This window comes from Coturnix japonica, chromosome 4, assembly GCF_054131305.1.
Source record: "Coturnix japonica strain WE chromosome 4, WE-NBRP24, whole genome shotgun sequence".
NCBI lineage: Eukaryota > Metazoa > Chordata > Aves > Galliformes > Phasianidae > Coturnix > Coturnix japonica.
The window spans coordinates 35,908,133-35,923,729 of NC_140666.1; the positions used below are offsets into that span (position 1 = coordinate 35,908,133).

General features: G+C 40.9%; 2 protein-coding genes across 10 annotated transcripts in view; one reads left to right on the top strand and one right to left on the bottom strand.

Annotated features, from left to right (window-relative positions):
* The window catches only part of ANAPC10 (anaphase promoting complex subunit 10), a 113,982-nt gene extending 111,247 nt beyond the window's left edge, over positions 1-2,735 (bottom strand). For all 7 annotated transcript variants that reach the window (XR_001554834.3, XR_001554835.3, XR_014945761.1 and 4 more), the window contains exons 1-4: positions 2,559-2,735; positions 1,605-1,721; positions 1,049-1,139; positions 203-323 (exon numbers count right to left, since the gene is read on the bottom strand). Coding sequence is in view for 4 of the 7 variants with exons in the window: in XM_015861107.3 (XP_015716593.1) it covers positions 203-323; positions 1,049-1,139; positions 1,605-1,719 (327 nt within the window). In the remaining 3 variants the exon portion in view is untranslated. The remainder of the gene's footprint in view (positions 1-202; positions 324-1,048; positions 1,140-1,604; positions 1,722-2,558) is intronic.
* A 135-nt stretch (positions 2,736-2,870) lies between these two features.
* On the top strand, positions 2,871-15,052 carry ABCE1 (ATP binding cassette subfamily E member 1). Of its 3 annotated transcripts, none has more exons than XR_014945752.1 (18): positions 2,871-2,983; positions 6,505-6,666; positions 7,385-7,470; positions 7,788-7,885; positions 8,248-8,365; positions 8,665-8,802; positions 8,957-9,026; positions 10,042-10,138; positions 10,894-10,983; positions 11,301-11,422; positions 11,631-11,852; positions 12,330-12,389; positions 12,473-12,531; positions 12,703-12,813; positions 12,896-13,038; positions 13,105-13,249; positions 14,219-14,330; positions 14,528-15,052. XR_014945752.1 is itself a non-coding variant. In XM_015861103.3 (18 exons), the coding sequence occupies exons 2-18, from the start codon at positions 6,564-6,566 to the stop codon at positions 14,573-14,575; spliced, it is 1,800 nt and encodes a 599-aa protein (XP_015716589.1). In that variant the 5' UTR covers positions 2,871-2,983; positions 6,505-6,563; the 3' UTR covers positions 14,576-15,052. The 3 variants fall into 3 exon arrangements, 2 of the variants coding, with proteins under 2 accessions (XP_015716589.1, XP_085402599.1); XM_015861103.3 differs by having other exon boundaries at positions 13,127-13,249; XM_085546473.1 differs by lacking the exon at positions 2,871-2,983 and adding an exon at positions 4,758-4,949 and having other exon boundaries at positions 13,127-13,249.
* The last annotated feature ends 545 nt before the right edge of the window (positions 15,053-15,597 follow it).

Consider the following 15,597-nt stretch of genomic DNA (forward strand, 5'->3'; position numbering starts at 1 on the left):
TACAACCATGTTGGTAATCAAAACCTGAAAAAGCAACCTAAAGAATTTACAAAATAAATAAATAAAAGCAAATACCGCAGCAAATCCAGACACTTCACCCCTCCGGGAACAACGACATTTCACCACTAACATTTTTACCACATGAAACGTCCTAAGAAAAGGAGGCTATTCTAAGGTAAAGGACAAAACATTATTGACCTACCCGGATTTCCTGGAGATTATGAAAATTATTTCCGACTCTGACGGAGATCTTGCTTGGAGTGTAGCTTTCATCAGATTTGTAGTCTGCATAAATACATAATGTCTTCACTGTTGTTTTTCTTCTGCAGGAAACAACAGAAGTATGTAAGTATCCTGAAAGGAGACATTCAGGAAGAGTTTGTTGCCATAACATAGTATGAGGATCTACTGATAAATAAGAAACTTATTGTTAAAGCAACTGGTATGTTTGCACATTGAGTAATGCATACATTAGACATTCTACCTGTCTTCATAAAGGTCACATTACAAAGCACTACAATAATAGAGCAAGATGCCAAATGAGTATTTTCATGGCATGAAACATATGCTTGGCTTACCAAACATGGGCTCTACTACTTTACCAAGATCTGACTCTGCATCTTAAGAGTCTGATTAAAAGACTGAAAACATCCCAAAGCCAATCTTGCCAATCACAGCAAAATGGAACAATGAAAGGTTCTTCAGATCATCAGCTGCTAAATGCAGACCTGCTTTAAAAAGCCTTCAGATTATGCTCAGTGACAGAAAAAGTTAGGATTCAAATGTGACCTTATATAGGTAAATGTGAAACTGCTACAAATGGTCTACTATTAATGATTCCTATTTGTTGCTCATTTAGGAATTTAACAGCCATAACCACATTTCAAATACTCATCTTTATAAATGCTTTTGAACTGGCCTTTTACCAGTTAGGTAATACAGGATTACTTCAGGAGTCCTCACACTTCCAGAACCCCAGTCCTAGTGAACAGATATCAACACAATGTTATAGAAAACAGTCGATGTCATAAAGAGGCATTTTTATTACCTAAATTGGATGTTCACCAAATGAGGCTGTGATCCATCCGACTGCCAGTAAGTTTCTAGATTATCATCTCTTAACTGATCCACTCCAAATCCTATGAAAAAGAGAATATGACAGGCTTGAATATTCTTGTTATTTGTGATGTCTACAAAAAACAATTCCTTCATTCTACTGAAGTAGGTGAGTAATAAAATACTTTTCTCCAAAGACACCAGGATAACAGACCAACAGGATTCAGCCTGAGCACAATATGACGACAAAGTAATCACTGACTCTAGGGTGCAGGAAGACAATAGATCGATTCCCAACAGCTGTTTCTGGAATAGCAACTTAACCAACTCTGATTGAAAAGAACACTGACTTCCAGACTTTTCAGAGGATACAGCTTTAACTTCCGAATTATCTCAAGTATAAACTAGGCCAACATTACTCACAGTGACATTTCCACATACATCAGACCTGCTGTTATATTCTGTACGGGCAATTTCTTATGCAAACATAAGTTACACTAATTAACAACATTGATATTGAACTCTTACATCAATTGTTGTGATTTTACCTGGTTTACAAGATGAAAGTGACCAAACTGCTTGTGAGCCTATTTCTCTAACAGTACCCGTCCTCTCCAACTGCTTTGGATCAGCACCAGGCGGTGTCTTGTTTGGGGTAGTCATTTCTAATTAAAAGAAATAAAGTTAGTTACATTTTTAGCTCGATGAAACAAACAAGCAAACAAAAGGACTGTATTTGCTCATACAGAAGCATTAATCCTGCTGCCTTGCATCTGTATAAACTATATACTCTACAGACAGATATAACACACGGGGTTCTGCACAGATGCAAAAATTTGCACCTCAATTTGATGTGCACCGAAAACATTCATACGGCATTTTACTTCCATCACTCTTCTCACACATAATGAATTAGTTTCAGGTTTGTTTGTTTGTTTAAAGAAATTCTAATAACCCCTGTTGATGTAAATGTCAGCACTACAACTTCATGTAAATGGAAGCAGGGAAGGGAAGGCTGCACATTCAGACACCAGAGCGAGTCTGTCCTCCTGGAGATACTTCTTAAAAATAGGGATAGTGCAGCCCTTAATTTAGTAGAGATGAATTAATGCCACACGCATCCAGAGGCTGCTCCCCTCAGCTTCCCTTTACTTGGAATCAGGGAGCTGTGTCTTGCACTGCTCAAGTGATCACATTGGGTTTCACACCTGCCCTACTATTATATATAGACCAGATGCTGTTCTTCATATCGTACCTTACTACTTGCTGCAGAATCCCTTATAAGACTTGTTTTTACTAAAAACAGGATTCCAAATGAATCAGCTCCATGCGAGCAATTACAATCAAACCTACAATTAAACGTAAGGCACCAAAGAATCAGGGAATTCGACTCAAATTCTAATGACAGCATCCTACACCTACTGAAGTCAAGGAAAAGCCCTTCAGTGCCCCTCCAAGACACCGAATGAGACACTGAATTAACCGCGGAGCCGCACCCCCACCTGAGCCTCAGCAGCGCAGCAGCACAAGGGACGGAGGTGAGCGGGAGCAAACATACGGGGCCGCCGCCTCAGGGCCGGCTCCGGCCGTTCAACGGCCGCGCACGCGCAGATGCCTCGTGCAGCGGAGCGGAGGGACCGGGAGCGCGGGCTGCCCGTGACGTCACACGCCGCTCCGCCGGGGTCGCTCAGTGATGACGCCATCAACGGGCGCGTCGCCTCGCCCCTCCTCTTCCCTCCCGCAGGCGCCGCTCTATCCCCGCTCCGCCCCGTCCTTCCTCTCCTCTCTATGGTGCGCGGCGCAGGCCCCGCCCTGTGGTGGAGGCGGCCATCTTGGCCGGGTGGCGGCGGGAGCACGTTGTGCCGGACCGCGCCTGGCGGCTGTGGCGGCCTCAGCGCTCGGTGCGGAGGCGGGTCCCCGTGTGTCGGTAAGCTGAGCCCGGGACAGGCGGCGGGGCGGGTCCGCGCCTCCGTGCGGGGTTCGGGGAAGCGGCGCAGCCCCTCCCGGTGCCGATGGCCCGCCTGCGGAATGGGCCCGGCCGCAGCCCCTTCCCGTGGCACCGCGATAACGGGTCGGGCCCCTCGCCGCGCTTCAGCCGCCGATACGAATCGCTCCGCTGCGGGCCGAGCCGGGCCCACAAAGCCGCCCGGTGGGAGGAGGGAGAGCGGCCCGGCGGGTAACGCGCTGCTGGGGACACAGCCGGGTTTGCCTTAGCACGGGGTACAGCTGCCTGCTTACACGGCACTGAGCGAGACTCCGTTAGCAATGACTGATTGCCATCTTGACGAGGTGCAGAGCAGCCTAACCCTGTTACAAGATGAGTTCTAAGGATCCAAAGCGAGAAGGTCATTTCTGTAGGGCCGCAGCTTCGCTTGCCGTCTGCCGGGCTGATAAATAAAGCCCTTCTGTAATTTGCCCGTTGAGCTTTAGGGGTTTGTGCCTTTCGCTTCGTGTTGGAGGCAAATATTAAAGATGGAGAGATAATGAGCACAGTTCAGCATCAGCTGAGCACACCCACTCGTTGTGCTGCGTCAGTGCGTTTGACCATATGCTTTTCGTGTTCACGTTGCATTTTCATATTCATGCCGTGCCTTGTGAGCAATGCGATGCGTTAAGCACAGTCATCAGCTTTGGGGCTTATTAAACCTCTCATTCGGTGTCATCTCAGTTTCTAAAATGCCAGAACCTGAAGCATGGGCTGGTTTCTAATTCATAGCGTCCCTTGTTGGTACTTGATACTACGTTTCGGACTGCTCCTGCTTTCACACTAACAAACACAGTGATCCCACATGTGCAGACTCTTTATTTTTAATTGAAAGCTCCTTAGTGCATTCTAACTAACTTGTTCTTCTTGTGGAGACACTGAATGTGTCTGTTAGCAGCGGGTCAAGAAAGAATTCTTGAGGCTCATTACTTCCAGGGGAAAGTGTGAATGCTGCTCATCCTCATTTCTTTCCACTGCCGTTAGTTTACATGTGGTGCAGTGTAATTTCATACAAATATTAACTGGGCTTTTTTTCTGCGGAGTAGCTGAAGTATGACTCAGTTCTGAGCACAGATCTCACCTTTGTAGCATTGAATTGAATCATAGAATTACCCAGGTTGGAAAAGACCTTGAAGATCATCAAGTCCAACTGCAGCCTAACCAGTACCCTAACTCCTAACAACCCTAACCTGGTCGGAGCCTAATCAGTACCCTAACCCTAACAACCCTACACTAAATCATATCCCTGAGCACCACATCCAAACGGCTCTTAATTTAATGGAATCAGCTCCAGCTATCTTCCAGTCTTCATTTATAACTTTTATTAGTGCTTGTATGTTTTGCGTAATTCAAAGCAATTACAAGCCCTGTCATTCCAGCATGATAGTTCTATTATGAGTAATGCCTGTGACAGAAGAAATAAATAATGGTGTGTATCAAAGAGCATAGGAACACTGACTTGAAATGCTTGTGATAACATTTTATGTGTCTTAGTTTTAGACACTTCTGTGGTAAGTGACGTAACTGGACTCAGTGGGCAGCATGTGGCTTCAATAAATGATGCTGGCAAGGTGTTGGAAGCTTTTTTTGTTAGTCGTTGTTACTCTTCCTCATTCTTTCACCTGCATCTTCAGTCCAGAGTTTGGCAAAAGTTACTGATCCAAAATAACATACCACTCTACAGTTAGTAGATAAATGTTTTGTGCTCTGTCTTCAGTTCTGTTCTCGACTGGGAAAGCAGAAATACAGATCTGAACCTCAGTGCCTCCTGCTGACCATACCTCACAATTAATGCTGTGCTACACTCTACTGCATGCATTCTATATTCATTGCTGACTCGTTTGAGAGTTCACTGTTTGCACCTTGAAATCACAGCCCTGTTTGATGTGTTAAACTAAATACTACTGAGGTAATGGTGTACAAATGTGTAACTTGAGTTCAGCCTGGTTCTGAACGCTTATTTAATCAGCTCTAAACTATCAGTTTGAGTAGAATTATCTTTTTTCTCTCCTGTGGGTAGCAATCATTGTAGACATCGGGGCAGTTCTGGAGATGTTGTGGAAGTGATGGTTGTTATATTCTGAAATCTCTGAAGAGTTTTGAATAGACTGGTACTCCATCATGTAGATGGGAGCAGGCGTGCCTGGTCCTACATTGCCATACTGGCTTTGTAGTTGTATTTCTCCCTCCCGCCCCCAGTACTCTTTAAATACTTGGCGCACTTACATTTCTGACTTTGAGACGATTCAAAACTCTTCACTACGGGTGGTTATTTTCACATATAGTGGCATTAGAAGAAAAAGAATTGTCAGGCTGTTGTAAGAACCAAAGTCTGATTCTACAATGGATAGATCGAGTGTAATTTTCCCACCAAGATTAGAATCATAGAATGGCCTGTGTTGAAGAGGACCACAGTGATCATGTAGTTTCAACCCTCTGCCATGTGCAGGGTCACCAACCACCAGCCCAGGCTGCCCAGAGCCACATCCAGCCTGGCCTTGAATGCCTGCAGGGATGGGGCATCCACAGCCTCCTTGGGCAACCTGTTCCAGTGCGTCACCACCCTCTGTGTGAAAAACTAGGTGGAAAGCTTGTTGAAGTAAATGGTATAAACTAAGTGTTAGAAGCCATTTTGGAGTAGTCCTTTATAGGGACCTGCTCCTTTCTCCTCCTTTGTTGCTAAATTTAAGCTAAGCAGCAGACTGGAAAGGTGGAAAGTGAAGTGAGTCTGTCTGACCTGCTAATCTGTATTACTCAGGCACAAACCTCTACCACAGGTTAGGGAGGTTGGGCAGGGAAAGCCAGCTCCTGAACTACAATGCTTTGTCTGTTGGAGCTTGCTCTTGTAACCTATAGAAATAGCTTGTATGTGTAGTTAGAGATAAGGTGACTAGCAAGGAAAGCCCTGCCCAGAAGGCAGACAGCGTGGTCTGTCTGCTCAAGGTCCTCGGCCACACAGGCTTTTTTGGGAAAAGGGTTCACCCAGGTTATGTCATTTCCCTTAGGAAACTGTAGAGAGAGTAGAGGAAGCGTTTCAACTCTGAGTATTCTGTGCCTTGCAGACTACAGGACTCGCATTAAAAAGCGGTACAATGTATTCCTGGAGAAGATATCTTTGCCTTCATTGAAACACAGGCAAAATCCATTGGCTCAGTCGCCTAGAAATTTGTCAAACATCCTTAGAGATTTTAGTAATTAACTTCATGTTTTCTTATGTAAGAAAAATGTAATAAAGTCAAATTTGCAGTCCCTTTGTTCCATGTCTACAGTGAACGTATCAGCCACTGAACTATGGAGTGAGCTTTATAAGTATTTTTAAACATTCAGTTGTTCAAAGCATAAGTGATGTCATTAAGATTTTTTCCTCTCTGAATCCTGCTAGTAAGAACTTCAGCTACGTGCTGTCTGCACTGCACTGTCAGTAATTATTATGTTCTGTCTGGTTTTTGTTTTCTTTCCTTAAGATCTGGAAGACAGACTGCCCTCCTAATTGGTGAATGCGTGTAACCATAAAGCGTGCATTATGGCAGACAAATTGACAAGAATTGCTATTGTCAACCATGACAAGTGTAAGCCAAAGAAATGCCGTCAGGAATGCAAAAAGAGTTGTCCTGTGGTTCGAATGGGTAAGAGATGTATCTTAACAAAGTATTTAAGCACTCTGAGAAGTCTGAAGTAACATTCTGAGAGAATGAGCTGGGGTGTTGGGCTTTTTGTTCTTACTTTGTTTTATAAAGACCGTAAAAGTTGAACATTCATCATTGAAAGTGTGAGCAATTCATGCAGATTTTGAGGCTTTCAGATGATTTAAAGCTGCTGTGGCTCTTGGTAGGATCATGTCACTGAGTAGCTTGGGTTGGTAGGGATCTTAGAGATCACAGAATCACACAGAATCACAGAATGACCCGGGTTGGAAGGGACCTCAAGGATCATGTAGTTCCAACCCCCCTGCCTGGCAGGGCCACCAAACATACACATTTACTAGATCAGGTTGCCCAGGGCCCCGTCCAACCTGGTCTTGAACACCTCCAAGGACGGGGCATCCACAACCTCCCTGGGCAAGATCGTTCACTTCCAACCCTTGCCATGAGCAGGGACACCTCCTGCTAGACTAGGTTACCCAGGGCCCCTTCCAGCCTGGCTTTGAGCACTGCCAGAGACGGGCCATCCACAGCTTCTCATCCAGTGCCTCACCATCCTCATCATGAACAATTTCTTCCTAATATTTGACTATAGGTTCTTCCTAATATTTGACTATTGGTTCTTTTTTGGAATTTAGTAGTACAAGCAAGAAATAGGATACGTCACAAACTTTCTTGAATGAATGTTATTCTTTATCACCAGGAAAACTTTGCATAGAAGTCACATCACAGAGCAAAATAGCGTGGATCTCTGAAACACTTTGTATTGGTTGTGGGATTTGCATCAAGGTAAAAGTTTATCTGCTTTATATGAGGTGATGATATTATTATGCTAATGTTACACTGTATTACTATGCAGGCCGTAACTTCACAAAGTAATTTTGGTTCCCTGAATTATTTAAATGTAAATGGTTTGGTGTATTTTACTAATAAGCAAAACAATCTTTAACTGGTGCAGTATAGCCATTCTTCTTGTTCTGAAAGTTCTTTTTTGAAGAAAAATATTGAAACATGCAGTTAGCTCTGCAGTACCAAAAATAAGAGTTCTGTCAATAAAGCGTTGGTGTGCACAAATAATATAATACAGAAATATGTTTGCATCGCAGAAATGTCCTTTTGGAGCCTTGTCAATTGTGAACCTACCGAGCAACCTGGAGAAAGAAACAACACACAGATACTGTGCCAATGCCTTCAAACTTCACAGGTATTTTATTTTCCAGATCAATGGAGAGGACAAAACTTTTCCAGATGTAGTTAGTCTAAACTAGGAGTTCATGTCCAGCTGTTCACGGTTATTGGCTCAGTAGCTTCGTTTTTGAGTGCTAATGACTTTTTTGCTTATTTAAAAATACTGTAATGAAATTTGACATAAGTGCTTACTTTACAGAACAAATCTTGCCAATTAGCAACCAGACTGTTCTTAATTTTTGCTGCATCGTGTATTGTCAGATTAACAGCGTAGATTTAAATAATCAGTAGGTCTAAAAACAAGTTTGTAGTGTTTATTTCGCTTCTAAATCTCAGCATTAAATCAATGTAACCAAAAGTTATTGATGTCGCATGCAGGTTGCCTATCCCTCGTCCAGGTGAAGTCCTGGGTTTGGTTGGAACCAATGGTATTGGAAAATCAACTGCCTTGAAAATTCTAGCAGGAAAGCAGAAGCCAAATCTTGGAAAATATGATGTAAGTATCAGCAATAACATAGAGCTGGTATTATAGATAGCTGCGGTTATACAGTTTCAGCAAATGTTCCTCAATAGGGATGTGGTAGAATTTGGAAGGATGGTGGTGCTTTACCTCCTTACAGCCAAAGGCTCCAACTCTGCCCAGAAACAAGAGTAGTTAACAAGATGTTATCAGTCCAGCCCCTTTCCTTTGGGTTAGCAGCATCAGATGGCTAGTACATTCATTTAATCGTAAAATAACCTAAAATACCCCATCAGAAATGTTTTAAGTAAACATGGCCTTTAATTCTGTCACAGGATCCACCTGACTGGCAAGAAATTTTGACTTATTTCCGAGGTTCTGAATTACAAAATTATTTCACCAAGATCCTGGAAGATGACCTAAAGGCCATCATTAAGCCTCAGTATGTGGACCAGATCCCTAAAGCTGCAAAGGTAAGAATTGTATTAGTTAATGGAAAATTAGGAGCCTCTCCTGATATACTTCTTTTTGTTTAAAGATCTTTGTTAAGGTGAAAAACCCACTGCTGTCTGAAGTAATTAATCTTGGTGTAGCATTGTTGGGTTATCTGTACTGCTTATCTTTTAGGGAACGGTGGGATCAATTCTGGATAGAAAGGATGAAACTAAGACACAAACTGTTGTATGTCAGCAGCTTGGTAAGTAATTTTGCAAAATCGGTGTTTACTGGAGAAAAAAAGTAATGATTTAAATTCTGTCATCTTTTTAAAAACAAATATCTAAAATGTAAAGGTACTTTGGTAGAAAGCTTATGTCTCGCTGTAAGTACTACCTGAACCAGTGCCAGTAATACTTGCTGGTGTCAAAGGGAAACTAATGGATACATTCTAATTAACAGAATCACATGCAGTTTCTCTTTCATGGCAGAACATGTTTATTTTAAAACTGGAAAAATTCCAGTTACCATCTGCTGTTCTTGCTTACTTAGAACTCAATCAAAATCTTAGCATCTCCTATGGTGAGAAGTATCGCATGTGAAAAATACTATGCAAGCATGTAAAAATTCTCGTGGAGAAAGCTGTGAGTAATTCCATTGGGAGTAATATACTGATTTCTTATTGATGACATTATTCTCAGAACATCCGCATAGTCCAGCCTCAGGAATTTTTGTACTTGTTTTAAATTCCATTGCCAACTAAACTGAGGTGCTAATTTAGGCGCTGCAAAACTAAGATCAAGATTCTTCTTGGTAGACCTGGGTAGTGAAGGTGGGCAAGTTGTACCACCAGAAGTGTGGTCTGTGGCAAGAAAACAACTGGCTTTACCCATTCGCTGTAATGTTTGGAGGACTGGACTGTCCTGCAGAGAAGAACTTTTCCATAAAGTCTCGCAAGAAAGGATTTTAAAAATGCTGTACTTTCTTCATAGAGCCAGACATCTTCAGTAAATAGATGGTGGAAAAGCAAACAGGAAGATGATCTTTGTGCCTATTGGGAAGCAGCCATACAAATTAATCGGTTAATGTTGCAGGGAAGTTGTAACTTGCTGTGACTCCTCTGAATAGCATTATGATGATTCTGTATAAACTTACTTTGCTTCTCTCTGTTTTTTTCCTCTGTGTAGGATGTCCGCTGTGATTGTACATGTTTACATAGGTAATAAGCGTATGAACTGTTTGGTGTAACATATCTAAAATTAGACTCTTATTTGCAGACTTAACCCATCTGAAAGAAAGAAATGTTGAGGACCTTTCAGGAGGAGAGCTTCAGAGATTTGCTTGTGCAGTTGTTTGCATTCAGAAGGCTGATATGTATGTTTAATTTACTTCTGTTACACATTGCTTCTACTAACCTGTCTCACGAGTGTGGTCCTTTAATTTATATGTACTGCAAGAAATATTTGAACAAAAGATTGATTTACACTTGGGCCAATCTGGCAGCTTGGATCTATTTTTCTTTCAAGTATAGTGTGTTTTTTGTTTTGTTTTTGGACAGAAACATCTAGTTCTGGAGAGGCAGCTGTTTGTCGGTGTACCTCACTTCATCATCTTTGGGTTACAAGTGGACAGAAATGAGATTCTTCCCCACTTTTGGGAACTTGTTTCTCTCTTGCTCTGTATTGCAACCAGGAAATTTAGGCTGTCTCTAGACTGTGCTTTTACTTGACTCCTTGGATCAAGAAAGCAAGATTATAAGACTGCATTTTATTTTGGCTTTTATTTTGTTGTTATTTTGATTTGTCCTGTGGAGAGACGACGTCTTTCTTTCAGTCTCCTACAGTTGGTGGATTTTAAATTAAAGGTGACTCAAAACTGAGTGCATGGGGTTCCTAACTCATGGGTGACTTCTTGGGACATAAAGTTTTGAGAGCTTTAACAGTTTCATGTTGTACTAACCAAAGATTTAAGGCAAGTGTCGGTAAATAATTTTCATGTTTACTCTCCCTCAGTACAAGTAATGGTAGATTTTTATTTCTGTGTGTTTAGTGGTTGAAATGCCAGTTTTAGATTTGAATATCTCAAAAGCTTTACCTTCTCTAAGATGTTATTCTTTCTTTTGGGGTTAGCTTCATGTTTGATGAACCTTCGAGCTACCTAGATGTGAAGCAGCGCTTGAAAGCTGCCATTACAATTCGATCCCTAATAAACCCTGACAGGTAAGTAACTTTGAAATGTTGTTCTTGTCCGTAATAGTCAACTGTACAGAGGTTTAAAAGAAAGAAGTCAGTCCATCTCCCTCTAAGTGCAGACTTCTCAGTGTGGGTCATTAATGGATGTTTAAAATACTCCAAGCCAGTAATATCGTATTCTTTCACATGCTGGAAACATCCTGTAGTTTCTGTAGTTAATATTTCAGTGTTGGGGAACATTTTGTAACTCAGTACATGAAAATATTGATAGCTTGTGTGTATGCAAGACCACGTAAGCGTGTATAGGGTTGAAGTATAAAACTTTCTCTGTCTGTATTTTTCAGGTACATTATTGTTGTAGAGCATGATCTGAGCGTGTTAGATTATCTCTCTGACTTTATCTGCTGCCTGTATGGTGTGCCAAGCGCTTACGGTGTTGTCACTATGCCATTCAGCGTAAGAGAAGGTAATTCTTGCCATTTCTTACTTTTTAAACCTACAAAAAATTCTGTGGAAGAAAAAATATCTAAGAAAATGCTGGGAGTTCGTAATGCGAATGTTTATTCTTGCTGTTATGTAACATTTTGGCAACTAAAAAAAATACTGTTCTATACAGAAGTTCACTTTACTTGTTTGTTTGTTAGGCATTTTTAATTCCTTTTCTCTCTTTTTAGGCATAAACATCTTTTTAGATGGATATGTTCCTACTGAAAACCTGAGGTTTCGAGATGCATCTCTGGTGTTTAAAGTGGCTGAAACAGCTAATGAAGAAGAGGTTAAAAAGATGTGTATGTACAAATATCCAGGAATGAAAAAAAAGATGGGAGAATTTGAGCTATCCATCGTAGCTGGAGAGTTTACGGATTCTGAAATCATGGTGATGTTAGGGGAAAACGGTAAGTGGATTCTTGTTAGAAATGATTCCAACAACCCTTTGTCCCTTAAGCCTTTCTGGAATCAGCGGGCCAGGCTGCTAAATGAATGTTCTTAGGTCAAGTTGAACACTCATTTCCTACTGAAGGTGTTGCACCATGAGCTTGCTGTATAAATAAATAGTGGGAGCTTGAAGTTACTGAATGTGAAGAGTACCATTATTTTATTTGTTATCCCATTTTAAGGACTCAAATAGGCAGGCTGGTTATTGAGCTGGCAAGTTTAGCCATACATCTAGACCGCAGTAGCCTTAAATGTCTTTTTGATTTGAAATCCAATAGCAGGTACCACTTGCTTAAAGTAAATATAGGAATACTCAGAGCAGTTTCATTTTAAAATGTGTTCTTTACCCAGTCTTTACTTTGTTGTACCACTGACTTTACTAGAAGTCCAACTTATGTATACTTGAGACTTTTTTGGTAACTCGTATCTTGTTTTAGGAACTGGCAAAACTACATTTATCCGAATGCTTGCGGGAAGACTTACACCTGATGAAGGAGGTATGACTGAGTACATCAGTTCAAACTGTGTTGAAGATATGGGGAAAGCTCTTGTTTTCATGATCAACTTTATCTTTTTGTAGGTGAGGTCCCAATTCTAAATGTCAGCTACAAGCCACAGAAGATCAGTCCTAAATCCACGGTATGTTTAACTCTTATTTATTAAGTATAGTGCTTGCTGCAAAAAGCGTGTTCTTAGTATACAGGTAGAATTTGTCGATGCCTAGAATAGAATTAAAAGAGCATTTTGTTTTTAGTTATTTTTTTGTGGAAGGAGACATAAAACTGAGTGGCAGAATTTTTCTTTTGATAGGGAAGTGTTCGTCAGCTACTGCACGAGAAGATAAGAGATGCCTATACCCATCCCCAGTTTGTAACTGACGTAATGAAACCTCTTCAAATAGAAAACATCATTGACCAAGAGGTACTAATGACCTGAGAGAATACTGTAATTTTTAAGCATTATAGAGGAAGTGTGGCTCACTTTTCTCTCCTTCCCTTACCAGGTTCAGACGTTGTCTGGTGGTGAGTTGCAGCGCGTTGCGTTAGCTCTTTGTCTTGGTAAACCTGCAGATGTCTACCTAATTGATGAACCTTCGGCATATTTGGACTCCGAACAACGTCTAATGGCTGCTAGAGTCATGAAACGGTAAAGTGAAGGCAGTGGGGAAAATGCTCAACGTTCTCAGTAGTTCTACAGTAAATTTCATTTCAGATCTCTCTCAATTTTATTCCAGTTTCATTCTCCATGCTAAAAAAACAGCTTTTGTGGTAGAACATGACTTTATCATGGCTACGTATCTTGCTGATCGGGTGATTGTTTTTGATGGTGTTCCTTCTAAGAACACGGTTGCAAACAGGTAAGAGGCTCGTTTGGTACACAAGATACAAGATGACAAAATGAAAATGCATTGTTAAAATATAATAATAAAAACAAAGGGGTGAAGTATTCTTGGCTGTGGAAATTTGAAGTAAATTAAGAAGAAAAGTCAGGAGGTGCTCTGGCTTTTTTTATTCTAGCCTTAATCTACTGCACGGGAGTTGAACTGTAGTCACAGGAGGATGAGTAGGTGGCTTCAATGGGGAACGATGAAGAAAGGGCTACTAGCAGAGTATGCTTATCGAAAATAACCTCCAGGTGCATTAAAAGAAAGCTGTGAACTAGGGCTGGGTTTGGCATCTATGTAAATACTGGGCGAAGTGCAAGTCTTGACAACAACATAGCATCTGTGGTTTTCACATGATAAAGTATAAAGCTGTCCTTTCTGGATTTCTTTTACTTTTGTTCCAATAAATAATTTCATAAAAAGTATGGAAACTTTGAACAACAACCATATTGGAAATGACACTTGTAGAGCACTGTAATTAGGAAGTAGTTAACAGGAGCTAGCTGCAGTAAGCACATCTGTCTGTGTGTGTGCTAGTTAGCTTTTGATGACCACGTTTGGCTGAATAAAGAAAAAAACCCACCTAATTGCATGTCTACTTCTCAGTGTTACATGATGCTTTTTTGATGTGCCAACTCACACAGAGGTATATTTATAAAGTAAGGAGAATGCAAAGGTAGCAAGTTGGAGGCTTCTAGTGACATGCTGAGATACTGCTGAAATATGTGAAAGTTATAACTTCTTTAGACATCACTTAACTGATAATATTGCACATCCTGCTATGTCCAGTACCTACTCCCAGCTGTGTTACACCTTGAATGAGCTCAGGCTGGAAATCAAAGTTCTCTGTCATCTGGCATAGCTGTCAGTACAGGTGTGGAACATCTGATAACTTAGCTGGAAAGAATGCACCATCTCTAACGTTCACCTCTCTTAACACAGTCCTCAGACTCTCTTGGCTGGAATGAATAAGTTTTTATCTCAACTTGAAATCACCTTCAGACGGGATCCTAACAACTACAGACCAAGAATAAACAAACTCAATTCAATCAAGGTAAGAGGCACCTTTACAGTGATGAAGCCATGTCTGTTAATGTAAAGCTGGGATTTAAAATAAGGAACAGGATGAAGGCTGGTGTGCAAATCTTGCTGTGCTGAAAAACGAAGGAATTGAGCTGTTTTTAATTTCAGCTGTGTTCAAGTCTGCAAAAGTCTCCTTTTAGTAACACTGACCTTTTTTCTTTTCCCAAGGATGTGGAACAAAAGAAGAGTGGAAACTACTTTTTCTTGGATGACTAAATATTGAATCTGAGCATCTTTTGTAACTGGCCCATAGAAATGCATATTCAAATCAAATACCGATGGATAAGAAGGCTCAAGTTTTAGAACACTTCATTTTTTGGAGCTTAAACCTGTGCTGCGTGTAACATCTGAGACCAATAGCAGTGTAAAATTTAGTCTGAGTAAAACTGCCACTTTCTATACTTTGGTGACACAGCCCAATTTGCAGCGTTATAATGATTCCAAACAGATCATCTTGAAATTGTGCAGAGGATTCTCCAGCTTTTTCCAGATTTCCAGGAGGTTTTCAATTCCATTTATTCTACTGACACAGCAGGTGCTTACTGGACTTCTGAATTTTTTAAAATCATTGAAGCTTTTCTGTACCAGATGGAGACTTACCGAGAATGTCAAGATACAGAAGATCCTCTTGTTTTAAAAAGGCTGAATCTCTCTGTATGAGGGTTTCATAAATAAATATCCTCCAAATTTGCAGTTCTTCTGTGATACAGTGCAAAAATCCTCATGGAGCAATGTCTGTTTGGTTATAGGATGTTACTCACACCCTTACCACATTACTAAAAGAAAGAAACAAAAGAAGGAGTACCAACTACCTTTAACAGTATAGAGGAGGACATTACATCTTTAAGAAGTCCTCAGTCCTTATGCATCTTCTCAGACCCAGGTACAAGAGAATAATCAAATAAAGTCTCAAGGAAAACACTAAAATCCTGTCAAGCTTCTGTAACTTAAACTTGCTAAGTGAAGACATATTCCTGGCTGGCTTTATTTTCCAGCTGCTTTGCTTTATACACACTGCAGTAGAGGAAGAAGTAGGTTTTCTGAGTAATAAAATGTTTCAAAGTACTGATGCCAGCAGAACCTTCCTTGACTGTGCTGCAGTACAGTTATGTGGAGCTGAAGAGAATATGTGTGTAGAAGCTTGTGACTAAATAGTCATTCTATGTAAGAGGGTAGGGCAGCTCATACACTGGCACAGTGTACCTCAGATTGACCAGGTTTAATAAGCTGAACAAAGT

Coding starts and splice junctions, on each gene's coding strand:
- ABCE1 (XM_015861103.3), top strand. CDS start 6,564: ATGGCAGACAAATTGACAAGAATTGCTATTGTCAACCATGACAAGTGT. Junction 7,471..7,787: donor GTTGTGGGATTTGCATCAAG/GTAAAAGTTTAT, acceptor TTTGCATCGCAG/AAATGTCCTTTTGGAGCCTT. Junction 9,027..10,041: donor TGTTGTATGTCAGCAGCTTG/GTAAGTAATTTT, acceptor TCTTATTTGCAG/ACTTAACCCATCTGAAAGAA.